This window comes from Tenebrio molitor, chromosome 6 (genome assembly GCF_963966145.1).
Source record: "Tenebrio molitor chromosome 6, icTenMoli1.1, whole genome shotgun sequence".
NCBI lineage: Eukaryota > Metazoa > Arthropoda > Insecta > Coleoptera > Tenebrionidae > Tenebrio > Tenebrio molitor.
In genome coordinates this window covers 12,742,843-12,769,454 of record NC_091051.1, presented here as the reverse complement: position 1 = coordinate 12,769,454, position 26,612 = coordinate 12,742,843, and the positions used below count along the sequence as shown (strand labels likewise).

Here is a 26,612-nt window from a genome sequence, read left to right as displayed (position 1 = left end):
CAAAAGGAATGTGTGAAGAAGAAAAGTGAATCTAGATTTAAAAAATTTGGAAGCACGTACTATTAAATTAATATGATATACTAGCTTTGCTAACACTTCGAGGCTCACGAGGCCGGAATTTTGTTTAAGTTTAATTTAAATTGAAAATCTGCGCTGAACAAAAATCCCTGGTGTTTTTCCAAGTGGAAAATATGAAACAATATTTCGAAGTAGCAGCGTGAGGTGCGTTATTTTTCGAGACGATTAATGAAATTGTCGAATTCGGTTTCAATAGAAATTCGAATGCGACGAAATTTCGTAAATATTACAGTATGGCGGGAAAAAATTGAATTTGAAAGATTGTGAAGAATCATGGCTACAAACAAATCAGTGAGATCATATGTTTGGGTGGCATAAAATGGTGTGCTCTTGAACCTATTGTGAAAAGTGGTATGGTTTTTTAACGTTTGTAGTGATAAGGTAAAAACGTAAATTAGTAAATGATTTACCTTTAAAATGCACGGTTTCTCTTCTTGCAGTTTTCTTGGTTTTTACTTTGTGTTAGTTAAAATATACTTAGAATAAAAGAAAATGCTTTCTCACATTCACGTTGTTGTATATTTGTAATGGCCGAAATTTGACCTATATTATTTAAATTAATCTGTTGTAAACAACATGTGCCTTTATTTAACGATATATTTAGCTTTGGCAGCAATTAACCATCGCCTTTTTGTAGTTTCGTTTGATAAATCCAACACTTTCGAAACTTGTAATAAATTGGGTTAGGAAATTCCGTGTCCACGTATTGCACTTTTTACTACTAAATTTGGACAACATCGTGTTTTGGATTAAAGAAAATATCAGTATTTGAGGGTGTCGCAGTCTTTCGTGCATTACGTAAAACGGCAAATTGTCGGGTTTAAGTTAATCTCAGCTGCGAGATCCTTTGGCTCAAGTAAATAGAGTTTGTCAACAAAGTCCCAATATTAAATTAGTGCTTTTGCAATGTTGATTTCCAATTAAACTTTTTCGCGATGTTAAATAATGTCTTTTCGTAGCCGGACGTTTGTCAACCTGGTCCTCGGGCTTTCCAATAAACAATTTTGTCCGATAAGCCATAATTCCTAATTTCGATTTCATAACATGTTTATCTGCATTATAAAAAAATAAGTTGGCAACCGTGTTATTTACGTAAACAATAATGAATTTCGAACGACAATTACGTACTTTGAGTGCACCGCTTTTCTTCTAATAATATTCTGACGACAGAAATGATTTTAAGCCCAATTACCTTTTACGTAACAAATTATATGCATGCTTAGTTACTATTTTCAAAGGTAAACTTCATTACGTCAGCTTCTCATGGGTTACCATGGCAACGGTGACGCTGTGGGTCGTTGCGTATATCACCGACGTACGTCTCGCGTCGGCTCTGTGTGCGCGTGATACAGTCCAATACGAAGTCGTTGTGGGAGTCTGGGATGCATTTAGAACGGGGTAACTATGACAACCTTGGTTTTCGTAGCTAAACTGTAAAGAGATGTGCATGTGATGTCTATTCGAGTAAATCTAAGACATCTTCGGGTGTTAACTCCTGAAATTCCCACACTGAAAATGTAAGAATACACCGAAATACGTCAGTTCTACCATGTTGATAAGTTGTATTAAAATGCTTCGCATTGAACTGTTGGCATCATCTTCGCTGTGATAAAGAGCTTTTTTCGCTTATCAGTGATGTTATTTTATCTTTTTTACGTAAGTGTTGGCGAATGTGTAAATTTGGATCGATATCTTTTATTTTGCTTGTTATGGTGATGTGGAGATGCCGAAAATTGTCTTGTAACTTAATACTTTGTCACGAAATATCACCCTTGCACTCCCAACACCTCTACATCCGATATCCTTAAATGCTCCTTTAATTTTATAATAATGCATGGGAACTTTCCAAATTTATAATTGTGTAAAATGCTATCATAAAATATTACCTATTATTAAACATTCATACACATTCTCCTCAAGGCTGGGGTAAGCTTTAAATATTGTTTATGCCCTACTAGTATCCAAAATTGTAAAACTCTGCTTTAATTTAACAAATGTAGTAGAACTAACCCACTGTAATGTTCCGAAACAGTGATGGGTTGACCTTTATGGTCACATACAAATGTGTTTTGTTAGGGCACCAGTATAGTATGTTGGTCCATTTTCGGACCATTGTATTTTTGGACTTAGCATAAAATTCTACATTGTGGATACTTCAGTTGTTATCACAAAGATCTTGTCTGTTTAATGTACTACTGTCCTCTTATAATAAAGAATTTGTCGTTTATATGATGATGAGGGAACATAAGTTGATTATCAGGTTTGATAAAATAAAAAATGTGAAGTACTCAAAAGGTGAAAATCCTATAGGCACTAAAAGTTTAAATTAAATTTATTGAAAGTAGAGATCCTACTTTTCTTTTGTGGTTGCAATAGTCTAAAATTTGTAATAAAACGGACAGTTTACAGGCAAGTTTATTGAAGAAAGCGAAAGAACTAATTAAAAATAAAATTGGTGTTTTTAAGAGGGTGTACGAATTCAATAGATAATGTCATAGTATTCAACGTGTCTCAGAAATAAGTACATTAATTTTAACTAGTAATATAACTCGTTAAGGATGAACTGGAGTAACAATCTTAGCAAAAAGTTGTGGAATTCTTATTATGCTATGAAACGTTTATTACGAGATATCAATATTTGAAAAAAAAGTTTTTAATTTGTGGAAACGAATTGTAATGAGTTGCAAGCAAATTTTGTGTTTATTTTCTTGATATTTAGATAATTACTTACATGTGATTTTACAATCTTTTGACTAAGACTGTACGTGAAAGTAAACAGAAGCACACTGAATTTCAATTTTCATTGATTTCTGTTAAAGTTCTTAACGTAACTGTAGTAAAACGTGCGATATCAATGTAATGTTGCATACCGACGTCAATTATATGCATTTTGTTCACTTTTATTGAAATTAAAACAGATACATAACCTCAAAAACCGTGTTTTTCCACATATAATTAGCGATTACATGGCAAATCCTCGACCAACTTTTTTTGTAAATTCATTAGAAAATTCTACGATATCGATACTTTATGTGTGAAAAATTTAAGAAAAATTGGCCTTTTTGAAATATGTTTTTTATCAATTTTTATGCGACCATTGCTCGATTTCTCATAAGAACACGTGTAAAATATCCAGAAACTTTAAAAGGTAATAACTTTAAAATTCCTCGATCAAATTTTTTTAAATTTGGCACAGTACTTTAGAATGGATGAAAGGACTATTGTACCAATTTTAAGCAATTTTCGCCATTTTTCAATGTTACTCCAGTTCATCCTTAATAGAAACAACGTACATATTTAAATATATTTTTTTCTAAACCTTGAAATTATCCGATTAAAATTATTGAAAGATTTGGCACAAATTTCGTTAGGTACTTGCCTATGGGGATTATTTGCTTCGCCGATACTGATAAGCCAAGAAGAAAAAACAAATGCAAGAAAACTTTCACTTGTTTTTTGCTAACTTATGCACAGCGGCTAATTGCTGCGCCCGCTATTCTGACCTATAATGATAAGGGTGGAAGAGAAAAAGAGAACCAGATGGTAGATATTAATTGAAAAAATTTTTAATAATGAATATTTCAAACTGACCCCAATGAACCACCCATACCTAAGATAATGACAAATGTCTCTTAAAATTTGTCTATTTATCAGTAAAAATTTTCATGAAGTATGTAATCAGAGTAATCACTAATCAATGTTGTTACACAGTCTAGGACTGGTTTACAAATCTATGAGGGGCATGATGATGATGACCAACTCAATAGACCGGGACCAATGGCTTAACGTGACTTCCGAATCATGAGATAGAATATAGCCTTTTTTTTTCGCCCTGGGTCGGAATCTAACCCGCGACCCTCGCGTCCCTGAGCTGAGACGGACTCCCTTATATTATTGCGAATTGTTGTGGCAACATTTTTCACCCATTCTCTTAAAACTCAATTGTATCAATCGGGATCGAATGAACCAAGTTCTTCATGCACCTTCAAAAGAAGTCGCACGGAAATCCTCTGGGCTCGAGGAGCACTCCCGCACGCTTCACCATACACTACACAATATTTATGTATTCACTCTTCGAAAATAAACGCCCTATTTTCACAAAATTTTAGCTTAAATCGCAGAATCAAAACGTAAACACCTGCCTTTTGCAGTCGGATAAAACTAACTAAAAATGTAATCATCTCTACCTCGGCCGCAGAACCAAAAAACTTTATCCTAAAAACACAATGTTTTGCGCTGATTTTACAATCGTATATTAAAAAACGAGTTTCATAAGGAAGTGTTCATTTCATGAGTCCAAGTTTATAAAACGAGTCGCGAAGCGCGAGGACGAATTGAATAAACGCTCTATGAAATGAGTTTTTTATACCTACTATTTTTTCCATTTTGCAAATTTTTGAATCAGCTCTGTTACGAACGCAAAGTAGAAAAAAACTTCACGGGGTTAAAATACTGAAATGAAAATTATATTTCGCAAAAATGGTACCTACATAACAATTTTGTTGTTCTTGACCTGATCTGTCACTGGTTAAAATTAATGTACATACTTATTTCTGAACACGTTGTATAATGTTATACTTCTGTCAGAGGTCTGTAAGACAAATTTATTAAGTTAATAATGTTCCAAATTTTCAAAAACGATATATCTAACAAAGAAATAAAGATGATACGAAAATTGGAAAACATTTTTTATTTCCTACAATTAGATATCGTCTTCAGTGGGACCTTTATTTGTTTAAATTGAGTTAGTATACAAGTTTTGTAATTTGTTTTGAAGTGTTCCATAATACAACAGATAATAAACGGAAGTTGAAGAGCATAATTTTTGAAGGGTTTTTGATACGTGTTTATGTTCTGTGAAGGCAGTTTCAAAGAACTCTGGTTAAAATCTACTGCGCTGGTTAGCCAGAGGGATTATTCTAGTAAAACAAGAATTTGCATCACACTTGCGGTATAAATAGTTACTTAAGCTTTCCAACTGATTAATCATACATTTTCGATGAAAATGTCTACTGCTTGGGAAAGTCAATAATATTACATATGTAATACAAAATACATCATTTATTATAATTGGTGCGATTCAGTTTTAAAATTTACCAATATTGCTATATAACAATGTTGTAGTTGCTATGATATGAAGCTGTTGATTGGTTGCATCTGTGCAAAATCAATGTTGTTCAGTAACAATATTGCTAAATTTTGAAACAGAATCGTACTAAATGACAGTAAAGACTATCTTATTTAAGGTCTACTCGTAACAAACATTTTATGTATTTTAGTAATTCCAGAATTCTAGATTTAAATATGGAAAGTTCTTAAATAATTAATAAACAGAAAATTCATTTGCTCCAAAAAATCAGAGTTTAATGAGGGAATTATGCTCCTGCTGTTACAATCCATAGGCATTGACGTTTTTAATTAAAATTACAATTTAAAATGTTCAAGCACAGCAAAATTTGAGGGAATTTTTTCCCACTCTTGAAGCATTATCTTTATCTATTTTGTTTCGATCAGTAATGTACGGATACAGTTTAGATTATTGTAATATTGTACTACTATCCCACCTCCACCCGGCGGCACGGCAATTTTGCCGGAGTACATACACTGTTACGGATATTACTATCAAGTAATAGTGCAGTGCTTATCAACATAATTACCGGCGTCTCGCCTCCGCATTTTGACTTTGTTGTGTATTATGTTCTGTGTCAATGTTAAGGAACTTGTATAATAATTATAACATTAAATTAAGATTAAATCCGTGCTTGTATCGCAAAGTTCAAGTGCGTAATAATGATACATATTACATATTCCTTTCGTGGATCCGCTTACCTTTTAAATTCGTATAAACATATACCCCACATTTTCTCAAATTTTCTGTAATAATGACTCAAAAAAGAGGTGTATGTAATGGTGTATTAATTTGTAGCCACACCTTTAAATAGATTTTGAACTGAAGATTAGAACGTACAGAGTTAAAGTTTGTTACAAATATCTGCAATTCAAAGGTTACCACAACCGTTATTTTTATAAAGCAAAATGTTTGAACACCGAGTACATGATGACTTCCTTTTCGAGTGGTTTGGCAATAATTTCTAGATCGTTATTATTGTCAGTATCTAACCACATTCCTATTCCCTAACCGCTATCACCAGATGTAAAGATAATTATTTATGGAAAACATTTTCCAAGAACGACAATGTTTACGTTTAGGTTACTAGAGACATGGAATTAAAATTGCTTTGTCTATAGCTGTTATCAATAGATATTTTTTATAACGAAATCCAGACACTAATTGTAAGTAAACAGTAATTATGTTAAAGACTAGTATTTTTTTTTTAATTTCTCAAAATACGAGGCCAAAGACGGACACAAGAGAAAGTGGGAAATACCAATTTTGTGAGTTCAAAAGTTCCAGTGTATTTTTGACCGTCGTTATTTGATCAAAGTGTAACGCAGGAAATTTTCAGGAAATAAATTCGTATCTGACGGTTTGCTATGTGCTTCGTGTTAAAAGGTAGAATTTTAAAAGATTAGGATAAAGAAGATATCAGAAATTTATTGTGGTTGACGTTGACATTTTATTACGGTGTTACTGATAACAAAAAATGTTTATATAATTTAATAAAATTTGTTATGTAATGATAACATATTGTACAATTCTTTTTATATTGCTTCATAAATGTCTCGATTTTAATAAAAAATGGCAATAGCGATTGAAAGGATATACGTCGTAATGGTTATTTAATTGGTAAAGCTTTATTATTGAAAATGTGCAATTATATTTTGAATAGTTAACGTTAAAGGAAAAAAAGTACAGTTACTGGTAACAAAAACAACAAATTTCTAATACCCGTTGTAGTACAAACTACTGTTATAATGAATGAAGTAAAAGAAAAACGTCGTGAAAAACGTCATCATTGATCCGTATCGACAAACAAATTATTATTGAATCGAAATTTATGTATCAAGAGAGTCTTGTGACCTACTGACCCCATAAATTATAATTGTTTAAATGGAGAAAAATAGTAACTGTGGCAGATTTGAACGTAACGCAACAACAGTTTTACGCAAAGAATGTTTAGGATTTGGAAGATAAGCAAACAGTATCACAAATTTTATTTTTTAAATTTACGTAATGTTACTTTGTTGCAGTAATTAGTAAAGCACAATGTCTCCCGAGAGATCGAATTCACCTCAAGATGAGGCCGTAATGACACCAAAGATGTCAGTACCGGCCAGTCCTGTGGCAGGGACACCAATTCGAGAAGCCCAATCGCCCATATCATTACTGTTAGCCGTAGCTCAAAGTCAGAGCAGGAATGGCGACGACGACCTCACGAGTCTGTCGTGGTTACACGAGAGAGACCTTTTGAAAGGTATTTAAGTCGATTGATCGAAACGATACCTGTAGAATTCTTTGTTTAGGTATGAACATAAACCCATCACCATCAAATAGTGTCAATTCAACGCCAGTGAAATATAGCAATAGTCTCTTGTCCGATCAACTCCCAACTAGTGATTATGTAGACGATTCTTCCATATCAGCTGCCGATTCGTCGAGTAGTTCCTTAAACTCGCCCGTTCCTTATCCCAGTCACAATGTAACGTCCCAAAGGAACAAACATCCACACAATGTACCCTACGATCCCTTGGTCCACACAAATAATAAACCGCCCTATTCGTTTTCTTGTCTCATTTTCATGGCCATCGAAGACTCTGCGCAGAAAGCTCTGCCAGTTAAGGAGATCTATGCCTGGATATTGGAACATTTTCCGTATTTTAAGAACGCCCCCACCGGTTGGAAAAATAGCGTCAGACATAATTTATCACTGAACAAGTGTTTTCAGAAAGTTGAAAAAGCACCGGTAACGCCGTCGCCGCAAGCAATTCCGTCGGTAATTAATTTTGTTGATTTCAGAATCTTGGGAAAGGTTCGTTGTGGACTGTAGATCAACAGTACAAACCCAATTTAATCCAGGCGCTAACCAGATCACCTTTCCACCCTTGTTCAACTTTAGATCCTTCCACTTATTTCAATAATAACAAAAACAATTCATCCCCGGAAAAAAGCTCAATGTCGCGTTTGCCCAATCCCGAGCTGTACCCGTACCTGTCCAGAAAGCTAGCTTCAGCAGAGCTGAACAGCAACCGACACATAAAATCAGAGGCTTCCGACGAGTCTCTGGACGCGGTAGACGCAGCGGCCGTGATGCTCAGTCTGAAAAACGGTCCCAGATACCGGCAAAAGAAGGAAAAGGGACTTCACTGTCAAGTAATCACGACTTCGCCCAGTCAAGACCACACTTACAGCGCAGCGGACTCGGTCGATCCTCTCGGAACCGACGAAGCTTTCGAAAGTGACGACGAAAGGTAAGAAGTCAACGTTCGATCGAGTCACATCGATTTTAAAATTATTTTCCAATTAGGATCATCAAGAGCAGTGCGCGTCGAAAAATTGATTTCGAAGATGAGGAGGAGCGCAAGATCAAGGAGGGGGCCGAGACGCTCCTCAACCTGGCCGGAATAACGACGAGGAAAAGATACAATTCTCAAAGCTCGGAGTACGATCCGTACAAGAGAATAAAGTTGTCGCCGCAATATGACATCAACGATAACGAGTCGGACGAGAGACCGGCACCCTTCAAACCGAGGTTGCTCAGAACAAAGAAGAAAGAAGGTAAATCAAAAGTTCTCTGTAACAATAACAATAATGACGAATGGGTTAAGCACCGGCGTGAATTGGAGATTAATCACCATAGGTAATCAAACGCCTGGTAATTAGAAAGAAATAACGTAATTTTATAATATAAGTTGAATTCTTCTAATACTGTTATAGTAATTTTAATATATTTTATGTTTTTGTTTACATTTATAATATATGAAGAGTAACTATGTTAGGATTGTTTCTAGAAATGTTAAACTGACTGAAAATTATGGGTTTTCTCGATTCTCAACGATTTTTATAACAGTTCCAAACCCCTAAAAATTCGTTTGTAAATAAAATGCAAACAACTTAATTTGCTGCACGGACATAGCGTAAAGCTTACATTTCTTTTGATGACAAAGACCAACGTGTTATTCGTAACCGAGAGACGCTTTAAAAAGTAGTCGATGATTTTGTGAAAAGACTGAAACAATATTGAAACGTTGGTTGATGAATAGTTTGGAAAAGGTGGTAGGTAGTGAAAGGTACATCACCAGTACTGAGTGGTGGCAGTTATGGTGTAGAGAAATACTTTCGCGAAATAAAAAATAAAGAATGAATGTTGAGACGATTTTCCATATTTTGTATATAAGAATTCGTATCGCAATTAGATTCGAGTGTGAATTCTAATGATACTTATTTTTTGTAAAACGTGATTGAGGTTGTTGGTAATAAAAAAAAAAATAAATTTGCTGTATTCACGAGTACTGTGGATTAGTTCTGCGAAGGTAAGATAATCTCGAATTACAGAAAGAAGACGAAGTTGCTACCTAGATGTGGTTGAGAACGGTTAGGGTTGATGAGTTTTTGTTTTGGAACTGTTGTAATGAAATGTGTTATTTTTTACGGTTCATGTTCAGGTTCATCGCCAAATATAATTTAATTAAGTAAGAGTAATTTTCAAGTCAAATACAAGAAACTGAAAGTGCAAGATTTTCTATCACTATTTATTCTTATAAAGGAAATTTTATCTAAAGAAATTAATTTTAATGTTGTTACCAAAAGTAGAACTAGAAAATAATCATAAGTGGGGAAGTAACTTATATTTTCATTACTAGTTAATTATATTGTTTTATTTATTTATTTTGTGTAATTTAAGCGTTTGTTAATTTGTCTTATCTACTAGAATTGTGGTATTCCGAATTAAATGAGAAATTTTTTTGGACGACGTGCTCCACATTATTCAAACTTTCGTTATGTCGAGACTTATTTTATTGAGAGTTTTTTTTTTCGTTTATAAATGTTACGAAGTTAAGCAATAAATTATGAAGTGTATCAGTAATAGGGAATAAGAAAAAATGAATAATTTTGGAATTTTCCTATTGCTACAAATTGGTTTATCGATCATTGAAAATATAGTAGCATAAATATATTTTTTCTATTTCCCGTGATACATACATGCTCTTCCTATTGTATATAAAAATTCGAAACAATCATAAGTGTTTCAAAAAATGTGTGTGCGTTTCAAAGCTATTTTCCTATTAAACTTATCATTCAATTTCCTTTTATCATTTCAAAAAATATAAATAAACGCAGAGTATTTTTGGCCGTCTTCCGAATTAGTGTGAAATTGAATGAGTAAGGTGGATACTTGATTTTGTTAGTTTAGAATGTGACAATTCTAAATATCTTATATCTTATAGCAATACCAGTTTTGCCTGATCTAGTGAATAATACTCTATGCTTTGCCAATATTCTTGGCTTTGGTATGTATATTTAAGATTCTATGTGCCAAATCATTTTGTACTTTTATTGCAGTAATTTTTACTGGCAATGTTTTTTGGCGCCTGTCTTCCAATTTTATAAAATAGGTCTTCTTACAACCTTTCCATACATATAGTTTTTTTTTTAATGCGTTTGGAGTTTCATTGAATTGTGTTCGTGTAAATTAACAAACTATTATGGTGTGCTTTTGATTTTTTTTTCCAATAAGTCGGCAATAACAAAGTTGTTTTAGCGATTATTTAATTATATGTTATTGTTATGAACATTTATTTGTACCTTTAGTTTATTATACAAATAAATAAAACGGCTAATTTTATTATTGTCTTCCTTCATCTTTTATTAAACTTACTAAATCATCAATGATTAAAAATTGACTTTTGAAAATGTAGGTTAGTCACTAATCCATTGTTTTTCTTGATCTACAATCTAGAGGACAAAGTTATTGTGAGACATCACTGGATTGGTGAATAACGTCTATCCTCGATTATGGCGCAAGGTGAAGATTGAGTAAGTTTATTAACATTTTGTATCAGTTGTTCAAGCCTTTAAATTAAATCCTTACTAGTACCTACAGTAAGACTGGCGAAAATTACTATCTAATGTTACTTCATTTTAAGATCAGTGATTATTATTTAAAACACTTCTTATTTTTCAGACAATAATTGCAGCTGTAACAAAATTACATCGCAACTTTTGCTCCTTAGAAATATTTGTCCAAATTGATGAACGAAAGTGAGCCTCGTAAGGACATTGGAAAAGTGCTGAATGTCCCCTAGTAAACTTGAATCCTGAGAAACCTAAACTGATCGAAAAAAGTTATGGATATTGCTAAATATTTAAGTTAACTTTATCAAAATGCATCAGTAAGTTTTTTTTAAGAAAAATTATTGAAATGTTTTTTAATAAACGTTTTCACACATAATGAGTTTTGACTTGTGTCAAACTTTCACTCTTCTTGGGATACGTTATAAATTATAATAACAATATCCCTAACTTTTTTCGATCAGTTTATTTGGAAAGAAATTAAATACATCAGATGGTGAGAAAAGGAAATGACGCATTTGAATTAATGGAGTAAACTGAAGAGTTGGCAAGTGAAATAGTTACTCCACACACGTCATTCACAATTTGCATGAAGATGCTGAAGAATTTAAGTGGATATGTAAGCTTTGCGTTGAGTTTGAAAAAATATTTGGCGTTCTAACAAACCAAGATTTAAATGGTGGATGTCTAGTCAAATTTACGTCGCAGAGTTAAAAATTCATAAACAATGGGAAGGATGGTGTATTAAGGTTTTTTTTACGTAACTTTTTACCTAAAAGATCTGATTATATCGGTGTCCCAGAACTCGCGCGTCAGCCGTAAACCACAAATTCTGTTCTTCCATCTGATACAGGATTTTCAAGATTTTTTGTCTTAAACCATTTAATTTTTAAATTACAGCAATTTTAAGATAGCCAATCACAGAAGAATGATTAGTAAAGTGCGTTGTCTGCGCTGATCTCATTATAGTCTGTGCAATACGTTTTTGGTGAGACTAGATGCGCTGTAAGTCTGGGACTTACAGAAAACTGTAAATTAAGGTTTGTCGTTTTCACCACAGGTTCCACATTCGCTGTTAATATTAAACGTCAAATAAACGCGTCAAAAATGTCAGAAATCAAAGTTCATGACAGAACATCTCAGTAAAAACAGTTTTCATAAATAATTTTGACCGAAAAAAATAATATCAACCTACAAGCGATGAGTCGAAATTTTGCAGAGACCTACAATTCCTCAGTTTATAGCGCCATCTCATAGCGTTTTTAGTTTGGCCGGCGTACTACCTTGCTCTATTGCACAGACTAGAAGTAGAGAAAATCAGCGCAGACAACGGTAAAGTGTATCAGGTGCATTATTCCGTGTACTGTTGTTACCAGGTAACAAAATTAATGTTAAAAAGGGACACCTGGATACAAACAAAACCTAATGACATAACCTTAAAAAATGAACAGACCCAAATCACATCGTGAACAGATTATTTGACCTACTGCAATGTTTCTTACCTATATCTTTAGAGTAATTACTTATTTACAGCATAATATTTTCAAGTGAAATGGTGGATTTTATTGTCGACAACTTTCTTCGCCAATTTCATTCATTGGAGGGTACCAGAATAGCCCAGAAGAAAAGAAGTTTCTTCAAGTTGTTACACGAAAATGCAGACAATTTTTGGAAAAGCATGGCGTGGAGTTGGTAACGTGGCAGCTTAAAGTTGTGTTGAGTAAAGATCCGGATTTGATTCGGTTGTATTTTGCCCACAATTAGGTATCATGAAGAAAAGTGCGATAAATATCGTATTTTTTTTGCATGTAATGAAAGTGGCACTTTTTTTTCACGAAAAATCGTAGTGAAAGTAGTACTTTTTTGCATCATTTTATTCCATCTCCTTGGAGATGATTGTCAAAGCATACCTACCTACCTATTTTTTTTGTAATTTTTCATAAATCCTTTTAGACCAAATTTCTCAACTTACATCGATATGAAAAAAAAAGTGTGTACAATACGTTATGAGAGCCTCTTTTTTCACTTTTTTGCTTTATTAACTCGGGCTACGCCCTCGTTAATCAAACTGCAAATTCATGAAAAAAGTGACTTTCATAACCAGTTGCACAAATAACTACATATTTCATTTCTCCCCGCTCAAAACTTTAGTTTATTTACTGAATTTAGGAGAGAATCGGATTTTTATATGGGTTGTCGTAGAAGAATCACAAAAAAATATATTCTTTCAAGGATGACATAATGAAAAATCCTTTTAGTTACGATTGGTTAGATATGAAAGTTGTTGTTAGAAGAGTAGGTCAAGATCGCTTTCAACTATTTTGTAATTCTCTTCCGGAAAATATCGATGACTTTCCAGACAGAGCAGATACTTTGAAATGTTATTTTCCAAAAAAAATGTTTCGATCATTCGTACCCTCAAGCGACTGAGAGTCATTACAGTATCAGACTTAACGATCGCCCTGAAGTGGATAATGAAACACTTCTTCATCTGATAGTTCTGATACGTAGAACAATCTAGACAGAGCTGTTTTAGCAAAAGTCATAGTCGATAAGGGAAATAATGAATATTTGAAGCACTTACTACCCCAAGACTGCATTTCAATAGTCAAAGAAAAGATTCATTTAACGTCCCCTTTTTTCAAAAAACGATTTTTTGTCAAATATATCATAGAAAGCTGCTAATAAATAGCGATTCCGATGCTTTAAATTAAGTAATTTTGTATTTTTGCAGCAATCACAAATGCGGCAGTAGGTAGTCTCTTCGTTTATATTTCATTGATAAATTAGAGAAACAGTTTGGATTCGAAAAATTAACTGAGGAAATGACTTGTTTGAAACATTTAATAAAATTTATGGATATGTTCATGTCTCCATATGATGATGGAGTACCACTCAACAATATCAATTTTGGGTACTTTGAATACCTTTGTAATAAAAGACAACCAATAGAGGAGGTGATTTGGTCATATTTAAGGTTATCCAATGGTTGTCTTCCTTGTTTTGGTGCACGGGGTCCAGAATCCGGGAAAAAGTGTTTGCTTTTTGCTATATAATTCTTCGAGGATTATTGAAACTGATGTTTCTGATACATTGAGATGTTTTAACTGTTTACTAATAGACGAAATAGGTTATTGGAACAGTTCATAATTTCATACCCAAACGACAATGTATAATTTTAATACGAAAACATTCTTGACGTGCGAGGTGTGCGCTATGGCAGATGTTGTCTAAATATGTAAGTAAGACTGTCATGACCACTGGCCAAGAAGAAATTGACTTGATAAGAAAGAACAAATTTTTGTCGAGCCCCAAGTATTTTTTGAAAAATCCAACACATGATACATTTGATTTGTTAACAATGACCATTGTGGAGACGGAAAGTGAACGTTAGGAAGATAAATTAGAAGATTCCATCGAGTTATCAGATGCGCCACGTGCAGCTGACTTGGGATCACTTGCAAGCAACAATGAACGACTGGAAGAAATTGTTGTCACTTGCGAAGAGGATTTGTTGAAGTTTATGAATTCAGACTTTGTAAAAGATTTACCTTGTCAATTTGGCACAACAATAATTCAGAAACACTTTCTAAGCAATGACAAACCTATAGCAACGACTCACTTACATAGTTTTATGTTCAATTTTTTCATCACCCGGGATAAATATGAAAGGATACATGTCCTGAAGGTTATTTTTCGCACCGTTGATCAGTGTGTCAATGAAGATCAAATTTATGAACTCTTCGATCTTTGGTACAAGCCCATCATGCTGTGTAAAAATGATCCAAAATTGATTGTGGATTTTTTTGAAAAGAAGATACACGTCGTCGAAAACTTTGCGCGTCATGTTCGATTGAAGCTGGACACTTCTCTTTCATTGTCATTTGACGATACATCTATGAGAATTTCGGTTTTTGTAAATGAGGTTATGGCCGCCCATGGACCTTACGTCATAAACATCTTATCTCAAGAAGCTAACGCTTCTGTGGATTCTTTTGCTACACAAGAAATTTGTTCATATGACTACTACCATCATTTAATCAAATACAGCTCAACACCATTAATCGCAATTTTGGTACTGAAAACGATTTCTGTATTTGCTGAAGATGATGCAAGAAGCCAGTGTACTGGAGGAAATCCAAAATATACATGATTTGGGAGTTCAAACTTTGTTGTATCAGTTTCGAAGGCGTTTGCCGGTAGGAGCAATGTGAAAGCGACGATGAAGATGATGGAAAAATGGAAAAGTGAAGTTCATTGTTATAAAAATATAATTTATGAGTATAAGTGAATGGTAGACTAGCATACAAAAAAATAATAAAAAATCAAAACGAAAGTATTATATAGTTTTACTAACAAAGAAAGTAAAAATCACAAAATACAATAGGTACAGGTCACGTTGGATTAAATTTAAATGACATGGATTGTTGGTTAAGTAAATGTAGTTATACGATCTACGGCTTGGTTATACATATATTCTATATACCGCTTGGGTTGAATTACCAATGAGTAATAGCAATGAATTGAAACGTTTGTGATTTAATTCTCATCTCTTGGATGGTTATGTCCTGACTACCACGTTTACCTTGTTATCCAGGACGTTTTTAGAATTAAGGAAAAAAATTTCTTTTTTGTGTAACATATTTCTTTTTTTTTAAGAGCAAAGAGGATAGCGGGTAGCTTTATTGTGATAATATGATAAAATAAAATTTCGTTCACTTATTCTTGTTGTACACAGTATCATCCAGTTAGGTAATGGAATGGTGAGCTCATCTGTTGAAAAATACTCTACTTGACTGATAACCAAGCCGATAAAATAGAATAAATTCTTGCGTGCCCCTGACCGTCATGCAACCAACTCTCTTCCAGTTTATCTCTTTCCAACGCCCTACTCCTGCATTTTCGTTCATTGTCGCACTACACCTGCCATCTCCACGGATGGACCAAAGAAACTGGTCTCGTGTCTCGTCTTCGACGACCGGAATCAACACAAAACACAAGTTGCGTTTGTTTCGGACGCTTCGTAAGCTTGCGCGCTCGCGGTGTTGAGGTGCTCACAGGCTAATTAGACGCTACAAAAGAATTCCTGTAACTTAAAAGTGTAGCGAAAAACGATGTAGAGTGAACATGTGCGTAAAAGACTGATTTCTGGTACTTCACGAACCGGCACCGTCTTCGGATAGCTGAGGTGAGGTTAACTCAATGTTTTTGTTTTGTTTTTGATTGTGTACCGCATTCCGATGACTTGAAAAGTTTTCGATGAGTATTTGGGATATAATTAGAAAACAAATATTTGGTGGAAGTTCATCGCTTCGACAGGTTACGTACCTGTATTGTATTGTTGGTCGAGTTTGTGACTTAAGTTAGGTAGTATTACTAATCCCAACCGGAACCAGGTTTTTATTGCCACAGTTTTTTGACGCGGCCTTCAGGCACCCAAGGGATGTTGACAATCGCCCACAGAATGTTACCTCCAAGCAGGTACTTAACTTTCACTACTCAAATATTTTAGGCTTTTAACTTCTAGAAACGCTTTTTTTTCTTTTGCTTCTGTGAGAAATTACAGAATTTTCAAAATGTAAATTCATTTGGACGTGACTACATGAAACTTGAGACATAAGAAAAGCTTTATACACAAATAAATGTGCTTAAAAATCTTAAAATCCTTGCGGTGGTGTAGGTATTGTGTGCCAGTAATATAAATGGCAAAAAATAGAAGCATATTAATTTAATGCCACAAAATATATGTACAATGATTTCATTGATTTTTTAACAGCAATTTTAGCAAAAAAGAGAACAAAGTGGCCAACAGGTTGTAAATAGTCAAACGTTCACATCAAGGTGATTAAATTCAGGTATAGCATAAAGATGCGATTTATTATTTTACGGTGAAAACTTACAATAAACAAATTATTCTGTTAAATTTACAATTGTAGATACCGTGTGACCAACAATTACGAATTGAGTTGGCAATAAATTCTGGTGACTTTTGGTGACTTTTATGTCATGTTCCAACGAAAAAACTATTTTATTAATAAAAGAATACAAAAACCAAGACGTTTAAATATGAAATGTATACCAGCTGTCAATAGTGTCAATAAAACAAACCGAAATAGGTACAGTTCAGTCTTGAAAATTTCATGTAAAATTTTTTATTGTCAACTGAAACAGTTATTGTTGCTCACCCTGTAGTTCATTACTGTAGTTAAAAAAAATCAAAGTCATTAACCCCACGAATATTTTGTTCAAATATTCCAATAAAATGTGTGATTTTCATTTTTGTATTTAAATACATATTTGATATCGGTTTTTATTTACCTACTTTTTACATATACATACCTTTTGGTAACTGTTTGTACTTTAAATAATAAATATATACATATTTGATTGTATAAATACTTTTTTCTGTGAATTTTTCTTTCCGAAAGCCTTGACAGTATCATAAAATCTAATTGGAACGATTAACAGTTGGTAACTATGGCACACGTCAATTTGTATTTTCTGAAAATGTTTTAATTTCATTGTTAAAGATTGTACCGACAAGTAGTTAATTTAATATGATTTGTAATTATTTTATAAAAGTGGGATTTTTTTGGAAGAAGGATCAAATCAGATTCATTCAATCGAAACGTGCACAAAAAAGTCCGTATTGTTTCGAACAGGATATCGTTGATTCATGCGGTAGTCATTGAGAGGTTTATGACCAACAAGTAACAATAAAGCAAAAATTTAATTTTGTCTTTGGAAGATTTTGTTGTGTTGCAACGGCGAAGTTTTATTAGTTCGTTTGTAATTTTAGTGGTTATTTATTGCGTTCCGCTCTGCTCACAGAAATAGCGTCAGTGTCAGCGGCAGTGATTATGTATCCTTCAGATGTAGATATAATTACCCGCATAATCAAGAAATTAAAGATAAATTACGTTATTGTTATGCATCGAAATTACGCCTATGCTTAACCTAAATAGCAGCGAGCGTATACTTTCCTTTGGTCGAGCAGCCAACAACAATTCCTCACCTAATATGGCTATTGACATTTTCAATGACGTATCCGTTTGATAGCTATTTGTTATAAATATAAATTAATTATATTTATAACAATATAAATTCTTGGAGCGTAGACGACGTGCGAGTATTCTTATGTATTTAGCGTTGTACGTATTTGTTGAGATTATGCCTTGTTGGACCGATAATGTTTAGAAATTTTATTCTAGAACGCTGTCAATATTTGTATATTTGTATTTCTCACAGGGGATCATCTCGCCTAATTGTCCAAATAAACAGATCCATTGTTACATAACTTAACGAGTAGTTCCAGTCTGAAAATTCCTAAGTGACCAAAAAATCAATTTCACATAATAATGAGCCTTGAACGAGTTCCCACATATTTTTTCCTCTTGTTGTGAGATTTGTCAACCATCACAAAACGATGTCGGGAAGTATGAAATCCTTCTTGTATGGTTAAATCAGCTTAAAACATGTTGGGTTTAATAACTCACAACAGTCACGGTCCCGACCTGAATGTTTTGAAAGAAAAGATTAAGATTCCAGCATTTTACACCGGGTGATCATTCTGTAAAGTAATTAGGTGCAAGAATGGCCTTCCTGGAAGAATTCTTCTGAGCCGAACAATGTAGATACGTTCTTGAATCTCGCCATAACACTGTGAAAGAAATAAACTAATTGTACAAGTGGGTTTAGTGATTTGTTTCATAAAATCATACGTGCCTTTCTTTTTCAATATGAATTCTTTGCGCCAGGTGTTCTTTACGATCCCGAAGTAAAACTTGCACCTTTTGTTTGGAATTGTGGTACCACCAGATTAAAACAATCATCGGATCAAACGCGACACCTGTTTTATTGATGCCAAATATTACATTTGTCAACAGTGAACTGTTGGTTCTTTTCGAGTTGTCGAAGAAGTGTGAATTATCTGTTGGTTCATCGTTTCTCAAGGCTGCAACGTTACAAAAGAAAAACCGAAGCAATTATCGACTAATGAAAATCGTACCCTCATCAATCTTTTGTAATTTATCAAAACCAACTTTTGACGTGCCGAGATAGGCGCACACCGATCCATTTCAAGTTCTGACTGGAAACTCATAATTGGTTGGTCTTCGACTTCATCTTTGAGCAAATTTAATCCGGTATTTTACGAAGTGCTGACATACAAGACCTAAGCAGTCTTAGTTGACCTCTGGTGTCCAGATCATAGAAAACGAACGCTATCAGCGGATAAACAGAACGTCATCGACGATGTTAGCTTGCATTTCTTGTTTAAAATTGATGCTGATAATAACTGGATGGAAAATTTCGTAGTCCAGTTTAATCCCTCAAGATTTATGTATGACGGCGGCAGTGTTTAGAGCGGTAGTTTGTCCGTCGGGCGACATTTACAAAGCGTGAAGAACACGCGATGATGCGTATCTAAGTCCTAATTGTTGTTCTTTGTGAAATGTTTGTAAACGTAGTCGACACATTCTTGGCCGCAGCACTTTGGACCATAAAATCATTCCGAAAATGTGAGCAGGTCTGTGAAAGCGATAAACACACAAAGTGGGCATGTGGAGGCGGTCGGTAGTCCAAGTTTCTTTTTGCGGTATCGCGTGCCTTAGATCTCACTGGCCTTCCCTACGACAGCTGTCACCAGCCAACGTCCTTCCCATTTACCTGGTGATCTTTACGTCCGTAATGTTTTTGTGTGTCCCCGGACAGGTTCGTTCCGAGCGAAGGGGCAACGATGCCTCCAGAAATACCTTACCGTTGGTATTCACCCGACATCCTCCACGTGGGCTCGAAACTCACCTGCAACTGTTACTCCCATTCAAGCTCGTGCTGATGTATTTACAGGACAGTTAATCCCAGTCCGTGCTTGACATCGCCAATCGCACAGACAAAAAGGACAGCAGACGTACTACTGGACACAATTAAATCGACGAACCGGCACTGTTAGACCATATAAAGACAATACGTAGCTTGCGTCCGATTAAAAAATTATATATAGAATAAATGTAATGGTTTTCACGTAGGCGATAACCGTGGGCGTTTCTACATAATAGGTGTGCAATGCCCGCGCTTACAATATCATATTGAGGCCTCACCATTATTCTTTGTGATTTCGATATAGGAATGAAATGGCCAAGAGCGATGGGAGACTCGTAAATCATGAGTTGCTTGCAGTGCCCACGAGATTACGTACTTCACGTAACGAAATTAGTTCCTGAGGTGCGGTCCTCCAGTAATCTCAAATCTAAAGTGGTACAAAATCGTTAGAATAATTAATAAACGTGTGCCGCATCGGGGGACCACCCAATTGAGACATAATATGTTTAAAAATAGTCCAAATTTGATACATATGTTCTTTGCTGTGCAAATAAACAACTCCTCGAATGCCCGATAAATTTATGTTAGTAACTCGGAAGTGACTGAGATACTATTATTATGTTTGGCGACATCTCAATGCGGCTGTTGTGCTGGATACTTATATGCAAATACATAATGCGATTATTGTATATTTTACGGGGATATGGTTATGTACCACAGTGTTGATATTCTTCGTACTCGTATCTAATCTCGAGATTGCCGACGTTGTGTGCAAAAATTTGTGATTTTCTTTAAAAATCATACGAGTCAAATGCAAGATACGTGTAAAAATGTTGTTTCTTTGGATATGACGGAACGAAGCTTTTATTTTTGCTAGAGTGTAGAGATCGCGAGCGATTTTGCGTCAACAATACCACGTTGCTTCAATCACTCTGGAAGGAGCTTCATTAAGTAGATGTACTAGTTGGCAAACCAACGCTTGGATCGGTACCAAAAAATTATGTAGATCTGTTAGAAATTTTCAATTGCGGCGAATGGACTCGCTTTGTGTTAATTGCAAACGTTTTAAATTTATTTGGCACTTTTTCCCACCGCTTTCGCAACGCGAAGCTCGCGCTCCGCCTTTGAACGTCCGAGAAGGGAGTCGTAACACCTTGAAGGTGATGCAAAAACTTTGAAACGTAGATGTGATAAAATAGATGTTTTTAGGTTGTGTCCCCCAGCTATGCGTTATTTATTCTTGAAACAAAACAAGCCCACACGAATGTTCCCAACAAATAAAAATTTTTGATGGATAAATCACCTCTCAGAAAAGTTTTCTGTGGATTTAATTAAACCTCAAGTTTTATCTGATGTGTGTCAAACCCATTACGGGGAATGGTTTCGTGGGATTTGTTGCGTTTATTTTAATTGAACGTTTTGTAAAAATCTGATAAATCACCGTGTTGGATGAGGACCAAGCGAGTTTATGAATGAAACGTCCAATTCCAATTTCCTACGTTTGCTTCGGTCGCAGATTTTTTAACGAATTGTTGTTTTTTAATGGTGCCTGTAAAATAAGATCAAACAAGTGCTAACATGACAGTTGGTTTTTCAACGAAGCGTTATCAAAATACGAAATAAATATATCAGGCAGAACAAATAAACCATCGTATTTATAATGGAGTTAAATGGTGACCGAACAATAATTTTTCGAGCACCCATAAATCTGTTTTCGTATTTATAGCACCAGACAATCGCGGTATCGCCTTGTTATTTAAGTTTTTTTCTGGAATTGATTTATCTTCATTTATTAATCTCTCAAAACAGGTGCCCACATAAGGTGTGACAGTCGAAGATATGTAAAACGAAAAAAGCTGGCGCCAGCTTCCAACACTGGAAGAATGTTTTAAAATTATACAAACAAGTTATCCAAAATTGACTAATAAAGATTTGGCCGACAAGGAATTTACATTTGCATGTTTTATCGTGTTTAATGCCATAAATGACTAAAACCATGTCTATTTTAAATTTAGATAAACATCATCGAATCCAATTAGAAACGGTTCAAGAACGATTCAAATTCGGTTTTTTTCCGCTTAAATTCACACAGTCATCGACGTACAAATTGTTCAACATCACATTTACTGTTGGTACCATCTACCGAAGTGGTTTGCTAATAACGGGGGCGCTTGAGTGATTGTCCATTTGCATAATTTAAATTATTAGAATCGAAAACTTGATGTAAATTCGAAGATAACGCGTCCGTTTTTAGTTCGACACGTTTCTGGTACCAAACACGCGTTTCCTTCAAAATCAAGACGAAATTAAATTATCCTGACCCATTAAAATAATGGAAAACGTTTCCGCCTTTTCACAAATTTAAATAATATAATTAGGATGCGCGTACTCGTTCCCGTGTGCCATCATCCAAAACGTAAATTGGCCGGACTTGTGCCAAGAGTATTTTAATTTTATGGGACATTCCGCTTCATTCTAGCAATTGCGGCACGTGGCAGGACAGACCTTTCTTATCCCGATTTGAAGCACTTTTTGTGGCACGTGGGTGAGCTATCCCGGAACGGAAATTTCAAATTAAATTTTATGGATTTCAACGACTCCGAGTGATACGTCCGGCGTTAATTCTTTTTAATTGCATTAGAATCCAAGTTGGGGTGCGTTAACTATCCCTAATTACCACCGTCTTGGTCCTGTTAGCTGTTGCTTGAAGGAATTCTTCGGTCTCGTTTTGATCGCGGGGTCTACGGACTTCTGGACGCGAAGGAGCGTGATTTATGGTAGATTGTACTTAGAGTCGAGTGTGCTTGTGTAAAGTGTGTAATAATTTTAAAGGACAATATTTGCTGCTTAAACATTTTGATATAATATATTCACTCGGTTTACTTTCAAGTGGAGTGTTGTCTTTGATGTGGTTTTGCAACGGGAAACAAACTTGTTTGTTGTCTTCATCCCGCTTTGATGATTCGGAAAAGAGTTTATTTCAATTCGCAAACTCCATAAATAATGGGAACACTCCTTCGTGCCGAAAGAGTGAGTAATTCTGCATGAATGTGCATCAACCGCATTCCGAAAATTTTTTTCGTCGTCAGACTTGCTCTTCATGGTTCTTAATATTTTTTTAAAAGCTACATTAACTCTCAAAACTTGTTTAACGTTTGAAATTGCCTTCAGATGGCCGCTTGATTTATAACAATTTTTGTTTCAGCGACGTCCGTCTATTGATTAAATTAATTACTTTCCGTTAGGCCATGTCCAATAAAAAATTAATTATTTTTTTGTGCATGTATTTAGTAGCAACCGCCATCAAAGATGATGAATTTTTAATCGCCAGCATGGCTCGTATTATTATTCCCTTTCATTCCGAACTTGCCTCTCTGTTTTCATAACAAAGTCATTATGCACCGGTGGCAAGATGGCAATTTACATCTCTGAACTGGAACAATTATTCGCAAATAACACTTATTTAAAAGCGATTTGAATGCGAAATTGAACTGCTTCGTTTACTCGTTTAGTACTTGTGAATTGCCGTCAGGGGACAAATTTAAATTGTTTTAAGGCACCAACCTAGTTTTTTCGACCGCGTTATGCAAATGGCGGTTACTTGTTACTGAAACGCATCTAATTTATTTGAGTTGCATGCCATTCCGTTGGCGCCCACCTCGACAGATCTCCGAAGAAGAATTTAGAAATAAACCGTATTTATAAATGTGCGCCGAGAACACGCAACTTACTTTTCTGCGGACTAGTTAGAACATGCTCCTGAAATTACCTAATGACAGATGTTTTTCGTATGCCAACAGAAGGTTTCATTTGATGAACGACAGATCCGTAGATTTCGCGTTTGCAATCTGCTGCAAATTACATTAAATGGATACATTTTTGTTATTCGAAATGCGACAAGTGCTGTTACGTGTTAATCCCATTTGGAACTTCCTGATGGATTTCATTAATTGATTTACACACGAAAAAATATAGGAATAGTAACGGGTGTTTTTTTTTATTTCGCGTCGAAGTTGACGTTGAAGAATCGATTGTGAACGCACCATCGAATTACAACTCTGATCAGCTGTTTATATCTAATCTCACTTTTTGCGTGTTTTTAATGTGCAGTTTGAAAAATCAGTCTTTTTTTAAGACGAGCGGTTGATCAGCTGTTTCAATCTAACCTCACTTTTTGCGTTGTTTGTGTTTTTAATCTGCAATTTGAAAAATCTGTGTTTTTAAGACGAGTGGGTTCATTCGCAATCGACTCTTCAACACCACCTTCGACGCCATATTAAAAACATCCTTTATAATATTATGATACGAGTCTTGTAAGAAAGAAGCATTTTGTAGCACGCAGAGGTTAGCACGACGAGCTTGCAAGGAGTGCCACGAACCATAAGTGCTACAAAATACCTTATAAACGAGATATTATACATTATTTTTTCTATTTTGCGCCTTTTTATGTCTTTTTTAAATGAAATCTCAGTTTTGGAATTTGGGGAATTTTATAGTGCTTGGTAAGTACCACAAATGTTACAGTGGAATATTTGAAAGTTCAATTTGAAGTTATTGTTACTTATATCGTTTGTTTGACGCGATTTGGCGTTTTGACATTAAAAGTTACCAACAGTAATAGCGGTGTTATAAACGCTAAATATATAGAAAAAAAATCCACATTTGTAATCTTCCAAATATGTAGCAATTAATTTTGACGGTCATGTCGATTTTTTTGCTATATTTCTCGTGCTTTGAAATATCCAAACAACCGAGAACATTTTTGAGTCGAGCTTTCTCAGAAAATTTCTGAAATCAATCTCCTTGCAAAGATTCAGATGAGGCGTGACCACGTCCCTTTGTATAGCTTTGTGCCTTTGTTGCTGATTAAAAGCGACGCCATTGCTACGGCTCAATACAAATTTAAATGGAATTTGAAATAACAAACTCTTTGAGCGGTGCACAATTCTTCGACTCGGTGTTTTTTCAAGATGGCGTGGTTGTCGGTTTATGAAGTTTTTAAAACCCCGCAACGACAGAAATAAATGATGGCTGATCAACAGCCGTGGTCGATTCTTTGGTTGATTTCATGTCGTGTGCATCTGCATTTTATTATTAATCGCAATACTTTTATGGCCAGGTAGGCATTCTTGGCACATTTTTTGTTCCTCTCGATTTGCATTTTATGTCTCTCCGTTATCTTATCGTTCCCAAATCGGTTTAGTGTCGGTATTAAGTATCGTCGGCTGTATCTTGGTAAATTTTTTAAATTCCTGCATAAGTATGTTCTCCAATTAAGTTTTTCACGGATTTCTGTGGACAATCAAAGACGCCCGTCGCCCTGAAAGCGTAAAATTATTATTGAATAACGGCCGTCACTCAATTCGGATTCAGCCACCGAATTTAATTAATGGTGAATAGTTTGAATTCTCGAAACTTGACAATCCGTCATCGTTGCGGTCAGAATTTTAGACCGATTTTGAACGGACGCGACCCGATAGGAATGATTAGTGGGTTCCAATTAAACGCATAAAAGCAGTAGTTCCAAATACGGTTAGAATTTCATTTCATCAAAGCGCGGTGGATATCAAAGACTCTTGGCAAACACGAAATCCATTTTGTTCTTCTGTATCTAGTTATAAAATCATTTATTGCCCCGTGGATGATGCTTCCTGTTATAAATTTTTCCGGCACCGTATCCGAAATTTATTACCTGCACGTTTGGAACATACGGCCCAATTTAAAAATAAGTCCTCATCTGGACTTGAGCGTCGATTTTAATTTTTCCACACTCGGCTCCGGTCATTATCATTATTTACTCGTTAAGGGAGCGTTGTAGCGAGACTCGTTTTTAGCTTGTCGGACTGTTACTAATTATTTGATCGTAAAGAGAAAAATGCGGGGCCTTCGACTTACACCTGTAATATTCAAATTTCCCACGCCTTGTTTGGATTGAAGCGCTGGCCCTTGTAGGTTTTGTCCGCTCCCATGACTAGAAAGAAGAGAGGGCTCTCGACGTCAATTTAACCTTTCCTTCCCTTCTCCCGAGTGTTTGTGAGATGGACGTAATATAAAAGTGAGAATTCCATCGGCGCCACTATATCGAGATAGCAGTCGGACTTTAGTTTATAGCACCAAGATCTTAGTACCGGCCCTGAAGAATGCAGAATACACTCCCGACCAAACTACCCACCGGTGCGGACTGTACGGTGGTTGGCTGCGCGCTCTCCTCAAATTTATGTTATTACCACCATCTTGCTACTATTTTTTCGGCTTGACTAATTCACGTTTCTTTTTTTCAGGTTCATTCAAGATGACTGATTGAGAAGGCTACAAATTCCCCCTTGTATGAGGTACGCGAGATTTATATTGTCACGAAATCTTTTAAACGCTCATTTATCTCGTTTCCATGTCATAATGATCGTGTTTATTTACGTCCGTCGTATTTATAGGTAAACTCGCTTCGCTATCAACTGCCGGGTCTTTTCCCTTGCATGCCTCACTTCACATTCTCTGAAGACTAACCCGTAGAGGACTTGAGTAGTTACATTTTTTCATTGAAAATACAATGATCAAATCTTTTGGTTAGACTTGGAATTTCAAACAGGAAAATTCTACACAAACCATAAAATTCTTCGAGCCGAGGGTGACACATGTACGAGGGCTGAATTCTGTTATCCAAATATAAATTTTTATTGGTTTGTGCGAAACTACACATCTATTCTCAGCATTTTTCATCATCACGCTAAATTCTGAAACCATT

At 35.1% G+C, this 26,612-nt stretch overlaps 2 protein-coding genes across 18 annotated transcripts in view; both read left to right on the top strand.

Annotated features, from left to right (window-relative positions):
• The first annotated feature begins 304 nt into the window (after window positions 1-304).
• On the top strand, window positions 305-10,823 carry LOC138133950 (forkhead box protein N2-like). Of its 4 annotated transcripts, none has more exons than XM_069051976.1 (6): window positions 325-459; window positions 1,317-1,476; window positions 7,231-7,454; window positions 7,504-7,943; window positions 7,997-8,448; window positions 8,505-10,823. In XM_069051976.1, exons 3-6 carry the CDS (start codon window positions 7,247-7,249, stop codon window positions 8,839-8,841), a joined length of 1,437 nt encoding a protein of 478 aa, XP_068908077.1. In that variant the 5' UTR covers window positions 325-459; window positions 1,317-1,476; window positions 7,231-7,246; the 3' UTR covers window positions 8,842-10,823. The 4 variants fall into 4 exon arrangements, with proteins under 4 accessions (XP_068908076.1, XP_068908079.1, XP_068908077.1 ...); XM_069051977.1 differs by having other exon boundaries at window positions 1,317-1,595; XM_069051975.1 differs by lacking the exon at window positions 1,317-1,476 and having other exon boundaries at window positions 305-459.
• Window positions 10,824-15,952: 5,129 nt separating this feature from the next.
• boi (brother of ihog) overlaps window positions 15,953-26,612 on the top strand; it is a 30,397-nt gene continuing 19,737 nt past the window's right edge. For 11 of the 14 annotated variants that reach the window (XR_011160584.1, XR_011160583.1, XR_011160586.1 and 8 more), the window contains exons 1-2: window positions 15,953-16,238; window positions 26,152-26,202. The gene's annotated coding sequence lies outside the window, so the exon portion shown is untranslated. Of the gene's footprint in view, window positions 16,239-19,419; window positions 19,578-26,151; window positions 26,203-26,612 lie in introns of those variants that run through there. The other 3 variants (XM_069051963.1, XM_069051964.1, XM_069051965.1) reach the window with 3 other exon arrangements.